The 19633-nt window shown below is 33.7% G+C and overlaps 1 protein-coding gene across 1 annotated transcript in view; it reads right to left on the bottom strand.

The window, feature by feature from the left end:
• The window catches only part of LOC306904569 (uncharacterized protein), a gene marked incomplete at its 5' end in the record, with an annotated part of 32059 nt that extends 12648 nt beyond the window's left edge, over positions 1–19411 (bottom strand). The window contains 32 exons of the mRNA XM_079474557.1: positions 86–232; positions 388–534; positions 728–874; positions 1030–1176; positions 1373–1519; positions 1675–1821; positions 2018–2164; positions 2320–2466; positions 2663–2809; positions 2965–3111; positions 3306–3452; positions 3608–3754; positions 3951–4097; positions 5327–5473; positions 5629–5775; positions 5971–6117; positions 6273–6419; positions 6615–6761; positions 7258–7404; positions 7560–7706; positions 7899–8045; positions 15731–15877; positions 16033–16179; positions 16373–16519; positions 16675–16821; positions 17018–17164; positions 17320–17457; positions 17617–18000; positions 18096–18144; positions 18307–18410; positions 18531–18628; positions 19377–19411. Of these exons, the coding sequence (XP_079330683.1) occupies positions 86–232; positions 388–534; positions 728–874; positions 1030–1176; positions 1373–1519; positions 1675–1821; positions 2018–2164; positions 2320–2466; positions 2663–2809; positions 2965–3111; positions 3306–3452; positions 3608–3754; positions 3951–4097; positions 5327–5473; positions 5629–5775; positions 5971–6117; positions 6273–6419; positions 6615–6761; positions 7258–7404; positions 7560–7706; positions 7899–8045; positions 15731–15877; positions 16033–16179; positions 16373–16519; positions 16675–16821; positions 17018–17164; positions 17320–17457; positions 17617–18000; positions 18096–18144; positions 18307–18410; positions 18531–18628; positions 19377–19411 (4630 nt within the window). The remainder of the gene's footprint in view (positions 1–85; positions 233–387; positions 535–727; positions 875–1029; positions 1177–1372; positions 1520–1674; positions 1822–2017; positions 2165–2319; positions 2467–2662; positions 2810–2964; positions 3112–3305; positions 3453–3607; positions 3755–3950; positions 4098–5326; positions 5474–5628; positions 5776–5970; positions 6118–6272; positions 6420–6614; positions 6762–7257; positions 7405–7559; positions 7707–7898; positions 8046–15730; positions 15878–16032; positions 16180–16372; positions 16520–16674; positions 16822–17017; positions 17165–17319; positions 17458–17616; positions 18001–18095; positions 18145–18306; positions 18411–18530; positions 18629–19376) is intronic.
• Between the last annotated feature and the right edge of the window lie 222 nt (positions 19412–19633).

The raw sequence follows: 19633 nt of genomic DNA, 5'->3' as shown, positions 1-19633 counted from the left end.
ATAACATAAACTGTCAGTAATGCAAAACAAAATCTAAGTTGTTATTGATCATAAATGAAAACACAGATGTGATGTCAGATCCCACCTGTGCATGTGTTATTGATGCTGATGGTGAGATTTGGGAATGAGGCAGTAAATCCAGCCAAACATGAACAATTGAAACCTCCATTTACATTTGTGCAGTTAGAATTTGGACCACAAACAGATGGATTCACCTGACATTCATCCACATCTTTAAAAGGAAAAACATGATATAAACCACCACAATATTTATAACATTTCTGAATGACTGAAACACCAATAATGTGACACTTGACTGAACATTAGTTATTTTATAAACACTATCTGAGAACAGTGATCATGTATATAAATGACTCAAACACTTACCAGAACATATGTTACTGTTACTGACAGATTCGTTCATGTTCATAACATCATATCCACTAAGACAAGAGCACGAGAAGCTTCCAATGGAATTGTTGCAAGATGCGTTTGGTCCACAACCCAAAGATGAATTGAGACATTCATTAATATCTGCAATGAAAAAGTATAAAAGCATAACACCTGATCAACTGAACTTGTTGAGTGGAATCTAATAATATTTTGTTGTTGTTTAAAGCATCAAAACAGCACCAACATAAAATAACATGAACTGTCAGTATTGCAAAACTAAATCTAAGTTGTTTTTGATCATAAATGAAAACACAGATGTGATGTCAGATCCCACCTGTGCATGTGTTATTGATGCTGATGGTGAGATTTGGGAATGAAGCAGTAAATCCAGCCAAACATGAACAATTGAAACCTCCATTTACATTTGTGCAGTTAGAATTTGGACCACAAACAGATGGATTCACCTGACATTCATCCACATCTTTAAAAGAAAAAACATGATATAAACCACCACAATGTTTATAACATTTCTGAATGAATGAAACACCAATAATGTGACACTTGACTGTACATCAGTTATTTTATAAACACTATCTGAGAACAGTGATCATGTATATAAATGACTCAAACACATACCAGAACATGGGTTACTGTTACTGACAGATTCGTTCATTTTCATGACATCATATCCGCTCCAACAAGAGCACGAGAAGCTTCCAATGGAATTGTTGCAAGATGCGTTTGGTCCACAAATCAAAGATGAATTGAGACATTCATTAATATCTGGAATGAAAAAAATATATAAAAGCATAACAACTGATCAACTGAACTTGTTGAGTGGAATCTAATAATATTTTGTTGTTGTTTAGAGCATCAAAACATCACCAACATAAAATAACATAAACTGTCAGTATTGCAAAACTAAATCTAAGTTGATATTGATCGTAAATGAAAACACAGATGTGATGTTAGATCCCACCTGTGCATGTGTTATTGATGCTGATGGTGAGATTTGGTACTGAAGATGTAAATCCAGCCCAACATGAACAATTGAAACCTCCATTTACATTTGTGCAGTTAGAATTTGGACCACAAACAGATGGATTCACCTGACATTCATCCACATCTTTAAAAGAAAAAACATGATGTAAACCACCACAATATTTATAACATTTCTGAATGAATGAAACACCAATAATGTGACACTTGACTTTACATCAGTTATTTTATAAACACTATCTGAGAACAGTGATCATGTATATAAATGACTCAAACACATACCAGAACATGGGTTACTGTTACTGACAGATTCGTTCATGTTCATGACATCATATCCACTAAGACAAGAGCATGAGAAGCTTCCAATGGAATTGTTGCAAGATGCGTTTGGTCCACAAACCAAAGATGAATTGAGACATTCATTAATATCTGGAATGAAAAAAAAATATAAAAGCATAACAACTGATCAACTGAACTTGATGAGTGGAATCTAATAATATTTTGTTGTTGTTTAAAGCATCAAAACATCACCAACATAAAATAACATGAACTGTCAGTAATGCAAAACTAAATCTAAGTTGTTATTGATCATAAATGAAAACACAGATGTGATGTTAGATCCCACCTGTGCATGTGTTATTGATGCTGATGGTGAGATTTAGGAATGAAGCAGTAAATCCAGCCAAACATGAACAATTGAAACCTCCATTTACATTTGTGCAGTTAGAATTTGGACCACAAACAGATGGATTCACCTGACATTCATCCACATCTTTAAAAGGAAAAACATGATATAAACCACCACAATATTTATAACATTTCTGAATGAATGAAACACCAATAATGTGACACTTGACATTACATCAGTTATTTTATAAACACTATCTGAGAACAGTGATCATGTATATAAATGACTCAAACACTTACCAGAACATGGGTTACTGTTACTGACAGATTCATTCATTTTCATGACATCATATCCGCTCCAACAAGAGCACGAGAAGCTTCCAATGGAATTGTTGCAAGATGCGTTTGGTCCACAAACCAAAGATGAATTGAGACATTCATTAATATCTGGAATGAAAAAAAAATATAAAAGCATAACAACTGATCAACTGAACATGTTGAGTGGAATCTAATAATATTTTGTTGTCGTTTAGAGCATCAAAACATCACCAACATAAAATAACATGAACTGTCAGTATTGCAAAACAAAATCTAAGTTGTTATTGATCGTAAATGAAAACACAGATGTGATGTCAGATCCCACCTGTGCATGTGTTATTGATGCTGATGGTGAGATTTGGGAATGAAGCAGTAAATCCAGCCAAACATGAACAATTGAAACCTCCATTTACATTTGTGCAGTTAGAATTTGGACCACAAACAGATGGATTCACCTGACATTCATCCACATCTTTAAAAGGAAAAACATGATATAAACCACCAAGATATTTATAACATTTCTGAATGAATGAAACACCAATAATGTGACACTTGACATTACATCAGTTATTTTATAAACACTATCTGAGAACAGTGATCATGTATATAAATGACTCAAACACTTACCAGAACATGGGTTACTGTTACTGACAGATTCATTCATTTTCATGACATCATATCCGCTCCAACAAGAGCACGAGAAGCTTCCAATGGAATTGTTGCAAGATGCGTTTGGTCCACAAATCAAAGATGAATTGAGACATTCATTAATATCTGGAATGAAAAAAGTATAAAAGCATAACAACTGATCAACTGAACTTGTTGAGTGGAATCTGATAATATTTTGTTGTTGTTTAGAGCATCAAAACATCACCAACATAAAATTACATGAACTGTCAGTATTGCAAAACTAAATCTAAGTTGATATTGATCATAAATGAAAACACAGATGTGATGTTAGATCCCACCTGTGCATGTGTTATTGATGCTGATGGTGAGATTTGGTACTGAAGATGTAAATCCAGCCCAACATGAACAATTGAAACCTCCATTTACATTTGTGCAGTTAGAATTTGGACCACAAACAGATGGATTCACCTGACATTCATCCACATCTTTAAAAGGAAAAACATGATATAAACCACCAAGATATTTATAACATTTCTGAATGAATGAAACACCAATAATGTGACACTTTACTTTACATCAGTTATTTTATAAACACTATCTGAGAACAGTGATCATGTATATAAATGACTCAAACACATACCAGAACATGGGTTACTGTTACTGACAGATTCGTTCATGTTCATGACATCATATCCACTAAGACAAGAGCATGAGAAGCTTCCAATGGAATTGTTGCAAGATGCGTTTGGTCCACAAACCAAAGATGAATTGAGACATTCATTAATATCTGGAATGAAAAAAATATATAAAAGCATAACAACTGATCAACTGAACTTGATGAGTGGAATCTAATAATATTTTGTTGTTGTTTAAAGCATCAAAACATCACCAACATAAAATAACATGAACTGTCAGTAATGCAAAACTAAATCTAAGTTGTTATTGATCATAAATGAAAACACAGATGTGATGTTAGATCCCACCTGTGCATGTGTTATTGATGCTGATGGTGAGATTTAGGAATGAGGCAGTAAATCCAGCCAAACATGAACAATTGAAACCTCCATTTACATTTGTGCAGTTAGAATTTGGACCACAAACAGATGGATTCACCTGACATTCATCCACATCTTTAAAAGGTAAAACATGATATAAACCACCAAGATATTTATAACATTTCTGAATGAATGAAACACCAATAATGTGACACTTGACTGTACATCAGTTATTTTATAAACACTATCTGAGAACAGTGATCATGTATAAAAATGAATCAAACACTTGTCAATTTCTAGAATTGTAACACTTTACATCAAGCACCTGATAAACACGCAATATCCAGTAAATACACAAATATTTTTAACTAAAAAACATACCAGAACATGGGTTACTGTTACTGACAGATTCATTCATGTTCATGACATTATATCCACTAAGACAAGAGCATGAGAAGCTTCCAATGGAATTGTGACAATTTGCGTTTGGTCCACAAACCAAAGATGAATTGAGACATTCATTAATATCTGGAATGAAAAAAGTATAAAAGCATAACAACGTATCAACTGAACTTGTTGAGTGGAATCTAATAATATTTTGTTGTTGTTTAAAGCATCAAAACATCACCAACATAAAATAACATGAACTGTCAGTAATGCAAAACAAAATCTAAGTTGTTATTGATCATAAATGAAAACACAGATGTGATGTTAGATCCCACCTGTGCATGTGTTATTGATGCTGATGGTGAGATTTGGGAATGAAGCAGTAAATCCAGCCCAACATGAACAATTGAAACCTCCATTTACATTTGTGCACTTAGAATTTGGACCACAAACAGATGGATTCACCTGACATTCATCCACATCTTTAAAAGGAAAAACATGATATAAACCACCACGATATTTATAACATTTCTGAATGAATGAAACACCAATAATGTGACACTTGACTGTACATCAGTTATTTTATAAACACTATCTGAGAACAGTGATCATGTATATAAATGACTCAAACACTTACCAGAACATGGGTTACTGTTACTGACAGATTCATTCATTTTCATGACATTATATCCACTCCAACAAGAGCACGAGAAGCTTCCAATGGAATTGTTGCAAGATGCGTTTGGTCCACAAACCAAAGATGAATTGAGACATTCATTAATATCTGCAATGAAAAAGTATAAAAGCATAATAACTGATCAACTGAACTTGTTGAGTGGAATCTAATAATATTTTGTTGTTGTTTAGAGCATCAAAACCTCACCAACATGAAATAACATAAACTGTCAGTAATGCAAAACTAAATCTAAGTTGTTATTGATCATAAATGAAAACACAGATGTGATGTTAGATCCCACCTGTGCATGTGTTATTGATGCTGATGGTGAGATTTGGGAATGAAGCAGTAAATCCAGCCCAACATGAACAATTGAAACCTCCATTTACATTTGTGCAGTTAGAATTTGGACCACAAACAGATGGATTCACCTGACATTCATCCACATCTTTAAAAGGAAAAACATGATATAAACCACCACAATATTTATAACATTTCTGAATGAATGAAACACCAATAATGTGACACTTTACTGTACATCAGTTATTTTATAAACACTATCTGAGAACAGTGATCATGTATATAAATGACTCAAACACTTACCAGAACATGGGTTACTGTTACTGACAGATTCATTCATGTTCATGACATCATATCCGCTCCAACAAGAGCACGAGAAGCTTCCAATGGAATTGTTGCAAGATGCGTTTGGTCCACAAACCAAAGATGAATTGAGACATTCATTAATATCTGCAATGAAAAAAAGTATAAAAGCATAACAACTGATCAACTGAACTTGATGAGTGGAATCTAATAATATTTTGTTGTTGTTTAGAGCATCAAAACAGCACCAACATTAAATAACATAAACTGTCAGTAATGCAAAACAAAATCTAAGTTGATATTGATCATAAATGAAAACACAGATGTGATGTTAGATCCCACCTGTGCATGTGTTATTGATGCTGATGGTGAGATTTGGGAATGAAGCAGTAAATCCAGCCAAACATGAACAATTGAAACCTCCATTTACATTTGTGCAGTTAGAATTTGGACCACAAACAGATGGATTCACCTGACATTCATCCACATCTTTAAAAGGAAAAACATGATATAAACCACCACAATATTTATAACATTTCTGAATGAATGAAACACCAATAATGTGACACTTGACTGTACATCAATTATTTTATAAACACTATCTGAGAACAGTGATCATGTATATAAATGACTCAAACACTTACCAGAACATGGGTTACTGTTACTGACAGATTCATTCATGTTCATGACATCATATCCGCTCCAACAAGAGCACGAGAAGCTTCCAATGGAATTGTTGCAAGATGCGTTTGGTCCACAAACCAAAGATGAATTGAGACATTCATTAATATCTGCAATGAAAAAAAGTATAAAAGCATAACAACTGATCAACTGAACTTGTTGAGTGGAATCTAATAATATTTTGTTGTTGTTTAGAGCATCAAAACAGCACCAACATTAAATAACATAAACTGTCAGTAATGCAAAACAAAATCTAAGTTGATATTGATCATAAATGAAAACACAGATGTGATGTCAGATCCCACCTGTGCATGTGTTATTGATGCTGATGGTGAGATTTGGGAATGAAGCAGTAAATCCAGCCCAACATGAACAATTGAAACCTCCATTTACATTTGTGCAGTTAGAATTTGGACCACAAACAGATGGATTCACCTGACATTCATCCACATCTTTAAAAGGAAAAACATGATATAAACCACCAAGATATTTATAACATTTCTGAATGAATGAAACACCAATAATGTGATACTTGACTTTACATCAGTTATTTTATAAACACTATCTGAGAACAGTGATCATGTATATAAATGACTCAAACACTTACCAGAACATGGGTTACTGTTACTGACAGATTCATTCATTTTCATGACATCATATCCGCTCCAACAAGAGCACGAGAAGCTTCCAATGGAATTGTGACAATTTGCGTTTGGTCCACAAACCAAAGATGAATTGAGACATTCATTAATATCTGCAATTAAAAAAGTATAAAAGCATAACAACTGATCAACTGAACTTGTTGAGTGGAATCTAATGATATTTTGTTGTTGTTTAGAGCATCAAAACAGCACCAACATAAAATAACATAAACTCTCAGTAATGCAAAACAAAATCTAAGTTGTTATTGATCATAAATGAAAACACAGATGTGATGTTAGATCCCACCTGTGCATGTGTTATTGATGCTGATGGTGAGATTTGGGAATGAGGCAGTAAATCCAGCACAACATGAACAATTGAAACCTCCATTTACATTTGTGCAGTTAGAATTTGGACCACAAACAGATGGATTCACCTGACATTCATCCACATCTTTAAAAGAAAAAACATGATGTAAACCACCACAATATTTATAACATTTCTGAATGAATGAAACACCAATAATGTGACACTTGACTGTACATCAGTTATTTTATAAACACTATCTGAGAACAGTGATCATGTATATAAATAACTCAAACACATACCAGAACATGGGTTACTGTTACTGACAGATTCGTTCATGTTCATAACATCATATCCGCTCCAACAAGAGCACAAGAAGCTACCAATGGAATTGTTGCAAGATGCGTTTGGTCCACAAACCAAAGATGAATTGAGACATTCATTAATATCTGCAATGAAAAGTATAAAAGCATAACAACTGATCAACTGAACTTGTTGATTGGAATCTAATAATATTTTGTTGTTGTTTAGAGCATCAAAACAGCACCAACATAAAATAACACAAACTGTCAGTAATGCAAAACTAAATCTAAGTTGTTATTGATCATAAATGAAAACACAGATGTGATGTCAGATCCCACCTGTGCATGTGTTATTGATGCTGATGGTGAGATTTAGGAATGAGGCAGTAAATCCAGCCAAACATGAACAATTGAAACCTCCATTTACATTTGTGCAGTTAGAATTTGGACCACAAACAGATGGATTCACCTGACATTCATCCACATCTTTAAAAGAAAAAACATGATATAAACCACCACGATATTTATAACATTTCTGAATGAATGAAACACCAATAATGTGACACTTGACTGTACATCAGTTATTTTATAAACACTATCTGAGAACAGTGATCATGTATATAAATGACTCAAACACATACCAGAACATGGGTTACTGTTACTGACAGATTCATTCATCTTTGTGACATTATATCCGCTCCAACAAGAGCACGAGAAGCTTCCAATGGAATTGTTGCAAGATGCGTTTGGTCCACAAACCAAAGATGAATTGAGACATTCATTAATATCTGGAATGAAAAAAAGTATAAAAGCATAACAACTGATCAACTGAACTTGTTGAGTGGAATCTAATAATATTTTGTTGTTGTTTAAAGCATCAAAACATCACCAACATAAAATAACATGAACTGTCAGTAATGCAAAACAAAATCTAAGTTGATATTGATCATAAATGAAAACACAGATGTGATGTTAGATCCCACCTGTGCATGTGTTATTGATGCTGATGGTGAGATTTGGGAATGAAGCAGTAAATCCAGCCCAACATGAACAATTGAAACCTCCATTTACATTTGTGCAGTTAGAATTTGGACCACAAACAGATGGATTCACCTGACATTCATCCACATCTTTAAAAGGAAAAACATGATATAAACCACCAAGATATTTATAACATTTCTGAATGAATGAAACACCAATAATGTGACACTTGACTTTACATCAGTTATTTTATAAACACTATCTGAGAACAGTGATCATGTATATAAATGACTCAAACACTTACCAGAACATGGGTTACTGTTACTGACAGATTCATTTATCTTTGTGACATTATATCCACTAAGACAAGAGCATGAGAAGCTTCCAATGGAATTGTGACAATTTGCGTTTGGTCCACAAACCAAAGATGAATTGAGACATTCATTAATATCTGCAATGAAAAAAAGTATAAAAGCATAACAACTGATCAACTGAACTTGTTGTTGTTGTTTAAAAGTATAAAAGCATAACAACTGATCAACTGAACTTGTTGAGTGGAATCTAATAATATTTTGTTGCTGTTTAGAGCATCAAAACATCAGCAACATTAAATAACATAAACTGTCAGTAATGCAAAACAAAATCTAAGTTGTTATTGATCATAAATGAAAACACAGATGTGATGTTAGATCCCACCTGTGCATGTGTTAATGATGCTGATGGTGAGATTTGGGAATGAAGCAGTAAATCCAGCCAAACATGAACAATTGAAACCTCCATTTACATTTGTGCAGTTAGAATTTGGACCACAAACAGATGGATTCACCTGACATTCATCCACATCTTTAAAAGGAAAAACATGATATAAACCACCACAATATTTATAACATTTCTGAATGAATGAAACACCAATAATGTGACACTTGACTTTACATCAGTTATTTTATAAACACTATCTGAGAACAGTGATCATGTATATAAATGACTCAAACCCTTACCAGAACATGGGTTACTGTTACTGACAGATTCATTTATGTTCATGACATCATATCCACTAAGACAAGAGCACGAGAAGCTTCCAATGGAATTGTGACAATTTGCGTTTGGTCCACAAACCAAAGATGAATTGAGACATTCATTAATATCTGCAATGAAAAAAAGTATAAAAGCATAACAACTGATCAACTGAACTTGTTGAGTGGAATCTAATAATATTTTGTTGTTGTTTAAAGCATCAAAACATCACCAACATAAAATAACATGAACTGTCAGTAATGCAAAACAAAATCTAAGTTGTTATTGATCATAAATGAAAACAAAGATGTGATGTTTGATCCCACCTGTGCATGTGTTATTGATGCTGATGGTGAGATTTGGGAATGAAGCAGTAAATCCAGCCAAACATGAACAATTGAAACCTCCATTTACATTTGTGCAGTTAGAATTTGGACCACAAACAGATGGATTCACCTGACATTCATCCACATCTTTAAAAGGAAAAACATGATATAAACCACCACAATATTTATAACATTTCTGAATGAATGAAACACCAATAATGTGACACTTGACTGAACATTAGTTATTTTATAAACACTATCTGAGAAGAATGATCATGTATATAAATGACTCAAACACTTACCAGAACATGGGTTACTGTTACTGACAGATTCATTCATCTTAGTGACATTATATCCACTAAGACAAGAGCATGAGAAGCTTCCAATGGAATTGTGACAATTTGTGTTTGGTCCACAAACCAAAGATGAATTGAGACATTCATTAATATCTGCAATTAAAAAAAGTATAAAAGCATAACAACTGATCAACTGAACTTGTTGAGTGGAATCTAATAATATTTTGTTGTTGTTTAAAGCATCAAAACATCACCAACATAAAATAACATAAACTGTCAGTAATGCAAAACAAAATCTAAGTTGATATTGATCATAAATGAAAACACAGATGTGATGTTAGATCCCACCTGTGCATGTGTTATTGATGCTGATGGTGAGATTTGGGAATGAAGCAGTAAATCCAGCCAAACATGAACAATTGAAACCTCCATTTACATTTGTGCAGTTAGAATTTGGACCACAAACAGATGGATTCACCTGACATTCATCCACATCTTTAAAAGAAAAAACATGATATAAACCATCACAATATTTATAACATTTCTGAATGAATGAAACACCAATAATGTGACACTTGACTGTACATCAGTTATTTTATAAACACTATCTGAGAACAGTGATCATGTATATAAATGACTCAAACACTTACCAGAACATGGGTTACTGTTTCTGACAGATTCATTTATGTTCATGACATCATATCCACTAAGACAAGAGCATGAGAAGCTTCCAATGGAATTGTGACAATTTGCGTTTGGTCCACAAACCAAAGATGAATTGAGACATTCATTAATATCTGCAATGAAAAAGTATAAAAGTATAACAACTGATCAACTGAACTTGTTGAGTGGAATCTAATAATATTTTGTTGTTGTTTAAAGCATCAAAACATCACCAACATGAAATAACATAAACCGTCAGTAATGCAAAACCAAATCTAAGTTGTTATTGATCATGAATGAAAACACAGATGTGATGTCAGATCCCACCTGTGCATGTGTTATTGATGCTGATGGTGAGATTTGGTACTGAAGATGTAAATCCATCCAAACATGAACAATTGAAACCTCCATTTACATTTGTGCAGTTAGAATTTGGACCACAAACAGATGGATTCACCTGACATTCATCCACATCTTTAAAAGGAAAAACATGATGTAAACCACCACAATATTTATAACATTTCTGAATGAATGAAACACCAATAATGTGACACTTGACTCAACATCAGTTATTTTATAAACACTATCTGAGAACAGTGATCATGTATATAAATAACTCAAACACTTACCAGAACATGGGTTACTGTTACTGACAGATTCATTCATGTTCATAACATCATATCCACTAAGACAAGAGCATGAGAAGCTTCCAATGGAATTGTGACAATTTGCGTTTGGTCCACAAACCAAAGATGAATTGAGACATTCATTAATATCTGCAATGAAAAAAAGTATAAAAGCATAACAACTGATCAACTGAACTTGTTGAGTGGAATCTAATAATATTTTGTTGTTGTTTAAAGCATCAAAACAGCACCAACATAAAATAACATAAACTGTCAGTAATGCAAAACAAAATCTAAGTTGTTATTGATCATAAATGAAAACACAGATGTGATGTTAGATCCCACCTGTGCATGTGTTATTGATGCTGATGGTGAGATTTGGGAATGAAGCAGTAAATCCAGCCCAACATGAACAATTGAAACCTCCATTTACATTTGTGCAGTTAGAATTTGGACCACAAACAGATGGATTCACCTGACATTCATCCACATCTTTAAAAGGAAAAACATGATATAAACCACCAAGATATTTATAACATTTCTGAATGAATGAAACACCAATAATGTGACACTTGACTTTACATCAGTTATTTTATAAACACTATCTGAGAACAGTGATCATGTATATAAATGACTCAAACACTTACCAGAACATGGGTTACTGTTACTGACAGATTCATTTATCTTTGTGACATTATATCCACTAAGACAAGAGCATGAGAAGCTTCCAATGGAATTGTGACAATTTGCGTTTGGTCCACAAACCAAAGATGAATTGAGACATTCATTAATATCTGCAATGAAAAAAAGTATAAAAGCATAACAACTGATCAACTGAACTTGTTGTTGTTGTTTAAAAGTATAAAAGTATAAAAGCATAACAACTGATCAACTGAACTTGTTGAGTGGAATCTAATAATATTTTGTTGTTGTTTAGAGCATCAAAACATCAGCAACATTAAATAACATAAACTGTCAGTAATGCAAAACAAAATCTAAGTTGTTATTGATCATAAATGAAAACACAGATGTGATGTTAGATCCCACCTGTGCATGTGTTATTGATGCTGATGGTGAGGTTTGGGAATGAAGCAGTAAATCCAGCCAAACATGAACAATTGAAACCTCCATTTACATTTGTGCAGTTAGAATTTGGACCACAAACAGATGGATTCACCTGACATTCATCCACATCTTTAAAAGGAAAAACATGATATAAACCACCACAATATTTATAACATTTCTGAATGAATGAAACACCAATAATGTGACACTTGACTTTACATCAGTTATTTTATAAACACTATCTGAGAACAGTGATCATGTATATAAATGACTCAAACCCTTACCAGAACATGGGTTACTGTTACTGACAGATTCATTTATGTTCATGACATCATATCCACTAAGACAAGAGCACGAGAAGCTTCCAATGGAATTGTGACAATTTGCGTTTGGTCCACAAACCAAAGATGAATTGAGACATTCATTAATATCTGCAATGAAAAAAAGTATAAAAGCATAACAACTGATCAACTGAACTTGTTGAGTGGAATCTAATAATATTTTGTTGTTGTTTAAAGCATCAAAACATCACCAACATAAAATAACATGAACTGTCAGTAATGCAAAACAAAATCTAAGTTGTTATTGATCATAAATGAAAACACAGATGTGATGTTTGATCCCACCTGTGCATGTGTTATTGATGCTGATGGTGAGATTTGGGAATGAAGCAGTAAATCCAGCCAAACATGAACAATTGAAACCTCCATTTACATTTGTGCAGTTAGAATTTGGACCACAAACAGATGGATTCACCTGACATTCATCCACATCTTTAAAAGGAAAAACATGATATAAACCACCACAATATTTATAACATTTCTGAATGAATGAAACACCAATAATGTGACACTTGACTGAACATTAGTTATTTTATAAACACTATCTGAGAAGAATGATCATGTATATAAATGACTCAAACACTTACCAGAACATGGGTTACTGTTACTGACAGATTCATTCATCTTAGTGACATTATATCCACTAAGACAAGAGCATGAGAAGCTTCCAATGGAATTGTGACAATTTGTGTTTGGTCCACAAACCAAAGATGAATTGAGACATTCATTAATATCTGCAATTAAAAAAAGTATAAAAGCATAACAACTGATCAACTGAACTTGTTGAGTGGAATCTAATAATATTTTGTTGTTGTTTAAAGCATCAAAACATCACCAACATAAAATAACATAAACTGTCAGTAATGCAAAACAAAATCTAAGTTGATATTGATCATAAATGAAAACACAGATGTGATGTTAGATCCCACCTGTGCATGTGTTATTGATGCTGATGGTGAGATTTGGGAATGAAGCAGTAAATCCAGCCAAACATGAACAATTGAAACCTCCATTTACATTTGTGCAGTTAGAATTTGGACCACAAACAGATGGATTCACCTGACATTCATCCACATCTTTAAAAGAAAAAACATGATATAAACCACCAAGATATTTATAACATTTCTGAATGAATGAAACACCAATAATGTGACACTTGACTGTACATCAGTTATTTTATAAACACTATCTGAGAACAGTGATCATGTATATAAATGACTCAAACACTTACCAGAACATGGGTTACTGTTTCTGACAGATTCATTTATGTTCATGACATCATATCCACTAAGACAAGAGCATGAGAAGCTTCCAATGGAATTGTGACAATTTGCGTTTGGTCCACAAACCAAAGATGAATTGAGACATTCATTAATATCTGCAATGAAAAAGTATAAAAGTATAACAACTGATCAACTGAACTTGTTGAGTGGAATCTAATAATATTTTGTTGTTGTTTAAAGCATCAAAACATCACCAACATGAAATAACATAAACCGTCAGTAATGCAAAACCAAATCTAAGTTGTTATTGATCATGAATGAAAACACAGATGTGATGTCAGATCCCACCTGTGCATGTGTTATTGATGCTGATGGTGAGATTTGGTACTGAAGATGTAAATCCATCCAAACATGAACAATTGAAACCTCCATTTACATTTGTGCAGTTAGAATTTGGACCACAAACAGATGGATTCACCTGACATTCATCCACATCTTTAAAAGGAAAAACATGATGTAAACCACCACAATATTTATAACATTTCTGAATGAATGAAACACCAATAATGTGACACTTGACTCAACATCAGTTATTTTATAAACACTATCTGAGAACAGTGATCATGTATATAAATAACTCAAACACTTACCAGAACATGGGTTACTGTTACTGACAGATTCATTCATCTTTGTGACATTATATCCACTAAGACAAGAGCACGAGAAGCTTCCAATGGAATTGTTGCAAGATGCGTTTGGTCCACAAACCAAAGATGAATTGAGACATTCATTAATATCTGCAATGAAAAAAAGTATAAAAGCATAACAACTGATCAACTGAACTTGTTGAGTGGAATCTAATAATATTTTGTTGTTGTTTAGAGCATCAAAACAGCACCAACATAAAATAACATAAACTGTCAGTAATGCAAAACAAAATCTAAGTTGTTATTGATCATAAATGAAAACACAGATGTGATGTTAGATCCCACCTGTGCATGTGTTATTGATGCTGATGGTGAGATTTGGGAATGAGGCAGTAAATCCAGCCCAACATGAACAATTGAAACCTCCATTTACATTTGTGCAGTTAGAATTTGGACCACAAACAGATGGATTCACCTGACATTCATCCACATCTTTAAAAGGAAAAACATGATATAAACCACCACGATATTTATAACATTTCTGAATGAATGAAACACCAATAATGTGATACTTGACTGTACATCAGTTATTTTATAAACACTATCTGAGAACAGTGATCATGTATATAAATGACTCAAACACATACCAGAACATGGGTTACTGTTACTGACAGATTCATTCATCTTTGTGACATTATATCCGCTCCAACAAGAGCACGAGAAGCTTCCAATGGAATTGTTGCAAGATGCGTTTGGTCCACAAACCAAAGATGAATTGAGACATTCATTAATATCTGGAATGAAAAAAAGTATAAAAGCATAACAACTGATCAACTGAACTTGTTGAGTGGAATCTAATAATATTTTGTTGTTGTTTAAAGCATCAAAACATCACCAACATAAAATAACATGAACTGTCAGTAATGCAAAACAAAATCTAAGTTGATATTGATCATAAATGAAAACACAGATGTGATGTTAGATCCCACCTGTGCATGTGTTATTGATGCTGATGGTGAGATTTGGGAATGAGGCAGTAAATCCAGCCCAACATGAACAATTGAAACCTCCATTTATATTTGTGCAGTTAGAATTTGGACCACAAACAGATGGATTCACCTGACATTCATCCACATCTTTAAAAGAAAAAACATGATATAAACCACCACAATATTTATAACATTTCTGAATGAATGAAACACCAATAATGTGACACTTGACTGTACATCAGTTATTTTATAAACACTATCTGAGAACAGTGATCATGTATATAAATGACTCAAACACATACCAGAACATGGGTTACTGTTACTGACAGATTCATTCATGTTCATGACATCATATCCACTAAGACAAGAGCACGAGAAGCTTCCAATGGAATTGTTGCAAGATGCGTTTGGTCCACAAACCAAAGATGAATTGAGACATTCATTAATATCTGCAATGAAAAAGTATAAAAGCATAACAACTGATCAACTGAACTTGTTGAGTGGAATCTAATAATATTTTGTTGTTGTTTAGAGCATCAAAACATCACCAACATAAAATAACATGAACTGTCAGTATTGCAAAACTAAATCTAAGTTGATATTGATCATAAATGAAAACACAGATGTGATTTTAGATCCCACCTGTGCATGTGTTATTGATGCTGATGGTGAGATTTGGGAATGAGGCAGTAAATCCAGCCAAACATGAACAATTGAAACCTCCATTTACATTTGTGCAGTTAGAATTTGGACCACAAACAGATGGATTCACCTGACATTCATCCACATCTTTAAAAGGAAAAACATGATATAAACCACCAAGATATTTATAACATTTCTGAATGAATGAAACACCAATAATGTGACACTTTACTTTACATCAGTTATTTTATAAACACTATCTGAGAACAGTGATCATGTATATAAATAACTCAAACACTTACCAGAACATGGGTTACTGTTACTGACAGATTCGTTCATGTTCATGACATCATATCCACTAAGACAAGAGCATGAGAAGCTTCCAATGGAATTGTTGCAAGATGCGTTTGGTCCACAAACCAAAGATGAATTGAGACATTCATTAATATCTGGAATGAAAAAAATATATAAAAGCATAACAACTGATCAACTGAACTTGATGAGTGGAATCTAATAATATTTTGTTGTTGTTTAGAGCATCAAAACAGCACCAACATTAAATAACATAAACTGTCAGTAATGCAAAACAAAATCTAAGTTGATATTGATCATAAATGAAAACACAGATGTGATGTTAGATCCCACCTGTGCATGTGTTATTGATGCTGATGGTGAGATTTGGGAATGAAGCAGTAAATCCAGCCAAACATGAACAATTGAAACCTCCATTTACATTTGTGCAGTTAGAATTTGGACCACAAACAGATGGATTCACCTGACATTCATCCACATCTTTAAAAGGAAAAACATGATATAAACCACCACAATATTTATAACATTTCTGAATGAATGAAACACCAATAATGTGACACTTGACTGTACATCAGTTATTTTATAAACACTATCTGAGAACAGTGATCATGTATATAAATGACTCAAACACTTACCAGAACATGGGTTACTGTTACTGACAGATTCATTCATCTGTGTGACATTATATCCACCCAAACAAGTGCAGTTTCCAAGGTATTTGTAACAGTGAGCATTTGGCCCGCACACCGAAGATGGGAGACATTCATCAACATCTGAAATGAAAAGAATTAGGTAAAAGCTTTTTCTTTAATTTGAACAACATTTCTCTATATTGGGGTCACAAAAAAATGTTTTTTACTATTTGTTTAAAGTGTAAATTATTCAACAGAGGCACAGACATTATTAAATAAGAGATATATAATTGTTATTACCTGCACAATATGCCAGACTGCAGTTCATTGGGTCTTTGAACTCATAGACATAATAATTTCCTGGGCATGCCTTCACTTGAATGGAAGGGGTTTTAAAATAGCAGCAATCATTCATCCAGTTACCACAGACGGGTCGGGTGACCACCCCATCATCAACTGTTGGATGTTGACCGTTTAGCCACAGAGTGGAATTAGTACCACAACTTTGCTCTGGAACACATGTGTCTGGCATCTGAGCACTTTGGTTATTGAGGAAGAGACGATACCATCCAGCCCAGCTGACATTACCATCACACATTAGTTGAGAAGAGAATCTATTGTTTGTGGCTCTCCAAGCATTATCCAGCTCAGTGTAGTTATAGCAGGGGTCGAAAGCAGGAGTACCTGTTGATATAAGACACAACAAATAATAATGATTTATAGAAGAAACTGTGGACATTTTTCATGTTATTAATTTAAATTCATTTTTAATTCCAGACCTGCACTTCTTTTTATCACGTGATGGTGTGCCCCATCTATGCGGCTTAGCTGGAGTTAAATAAAAAAGATTTCAGACTTTAAAATACATCTTTTGTATTGTCACATGTGTAAATCCAACATTATGTAATCACACTAAATAGTTTTTCAAATGTTAAATGCATCTTAGAGATAAAGTACAAAAGTGTATATTTTTTTATTGACTTCTCCCACCTGTAAAGTTATGCCTGGATCTGTGAAATAATGCGCTTCCACAATGCATGCATGTGTAAGAAGAATAATGATTGCTGATAGGTGTTTAGATTTTGTCCTTGTCTCTACAAAGTTTTGCAATAAGACATATTTAAACAGTGCTCATTGTCAGAATAGCAATGAAAACAAATATTCACAAAATGATTGATGACCTGTAACATTTCAGATTTCAGGTCTTTCCCCACTTTTTAAAGCCACTCTAATATTACAAAAAGCGATATCCTGTAAAGGGTGATCCTCAAGGAAGTTAGTGCGATTTTCTGCTATGGAATTCCAATCCTGCCTAAATTAAAGATAAATAAAAGCTAAAACAAATCCGTGAAAAAATGGTTTTACTTCAAATTAAAAGAGATAAAGTGACCTCTATCAGGGGCTCAGTGTCGTAAAAAGAGGATGCTACCAACTAGTAATTTTTTACTAGCTGGTCGTTGGTTTATTATAATTACCAGCACAATATGACACTGCATATTAGCACTGTAGCACATGAACATTTCAGCAACGAGATACAGGTGCTGGTCATATAGGCTAATTAGAATATCATCAAAAAATGAAACTTGTGTGTTATATTCATTCATTACAGACAGACTGATATATTTCAAATGTTTATTTCTTTTAATTTTGATGATTATAACTGAAAAGGAAAATCCCAAATTCAGTGTCTAAGAAAATTGAAATATTGTGAAAAGGTTAAATATTGCAGAGACCTGGTGGCACACTCTAATCAGCTATTTAACTCAAAACATCTGCAAAGGCCTTTAAATGGTCTCTCAGTCTAGTTTTGTAGGCTACACTATCATGGGGAAGACTGCTGACTTGATAGTTGTCCAAAAGATGACCATTGACACAAGAGGGCAAGACACAAGAGGCCATTGCAAAAGAGGCTGGCTGTTCACAGAGCTCTGTGTCCAAGTTCATTAATAGAGAGGCGAAGGGAAGGAAAAGATGTGGTAGAAATTCCATTCAAATATGTGGGGGAGATTCACAAAGAGTGGACTGCAGCTGGAGTCAGTGCTTCAAGAACCATTACTCACAGACGTATGCAAGACATGGGTTTCAGTTGTCGCATTCCTTGTGTCAAGCCACTCTTGAGCAACAGACAGCGTCAGAAGCGTCTCGCCTGGGCTAAAGACAAAAAGGACTGGACTGCTGTTCTCTGATGAAAGTAAATTTTGCATTTCCTTTGGAAATCAGGGTTCCAGAGTCTGGAGGAAGAGAGGAGAGGCACACAATCCACGTTGCTTGAGGTCCACTGTAAAGTTTCCACAGTCAGTGATGCTTTGCGGTGCCA

This window comes from Barbatula barbatula (assembly GCF_947034865.1).
Source record: "Barbatula barbatula genome assembly, chromosome: 15".
Taxonomy (NCBI): domain Eukaryota; kingdom Metazoa; phylum Chordata; class Actinopteri; order Cypriniformes; family Nemacheilidae; genus Barbatula; species Barbatula barbatula.
The sequence above is the reverse complement of the archived record's forward strand: the minus strand, read 5'-3'. Positions and strand labels throughout refer to the sequence as shown.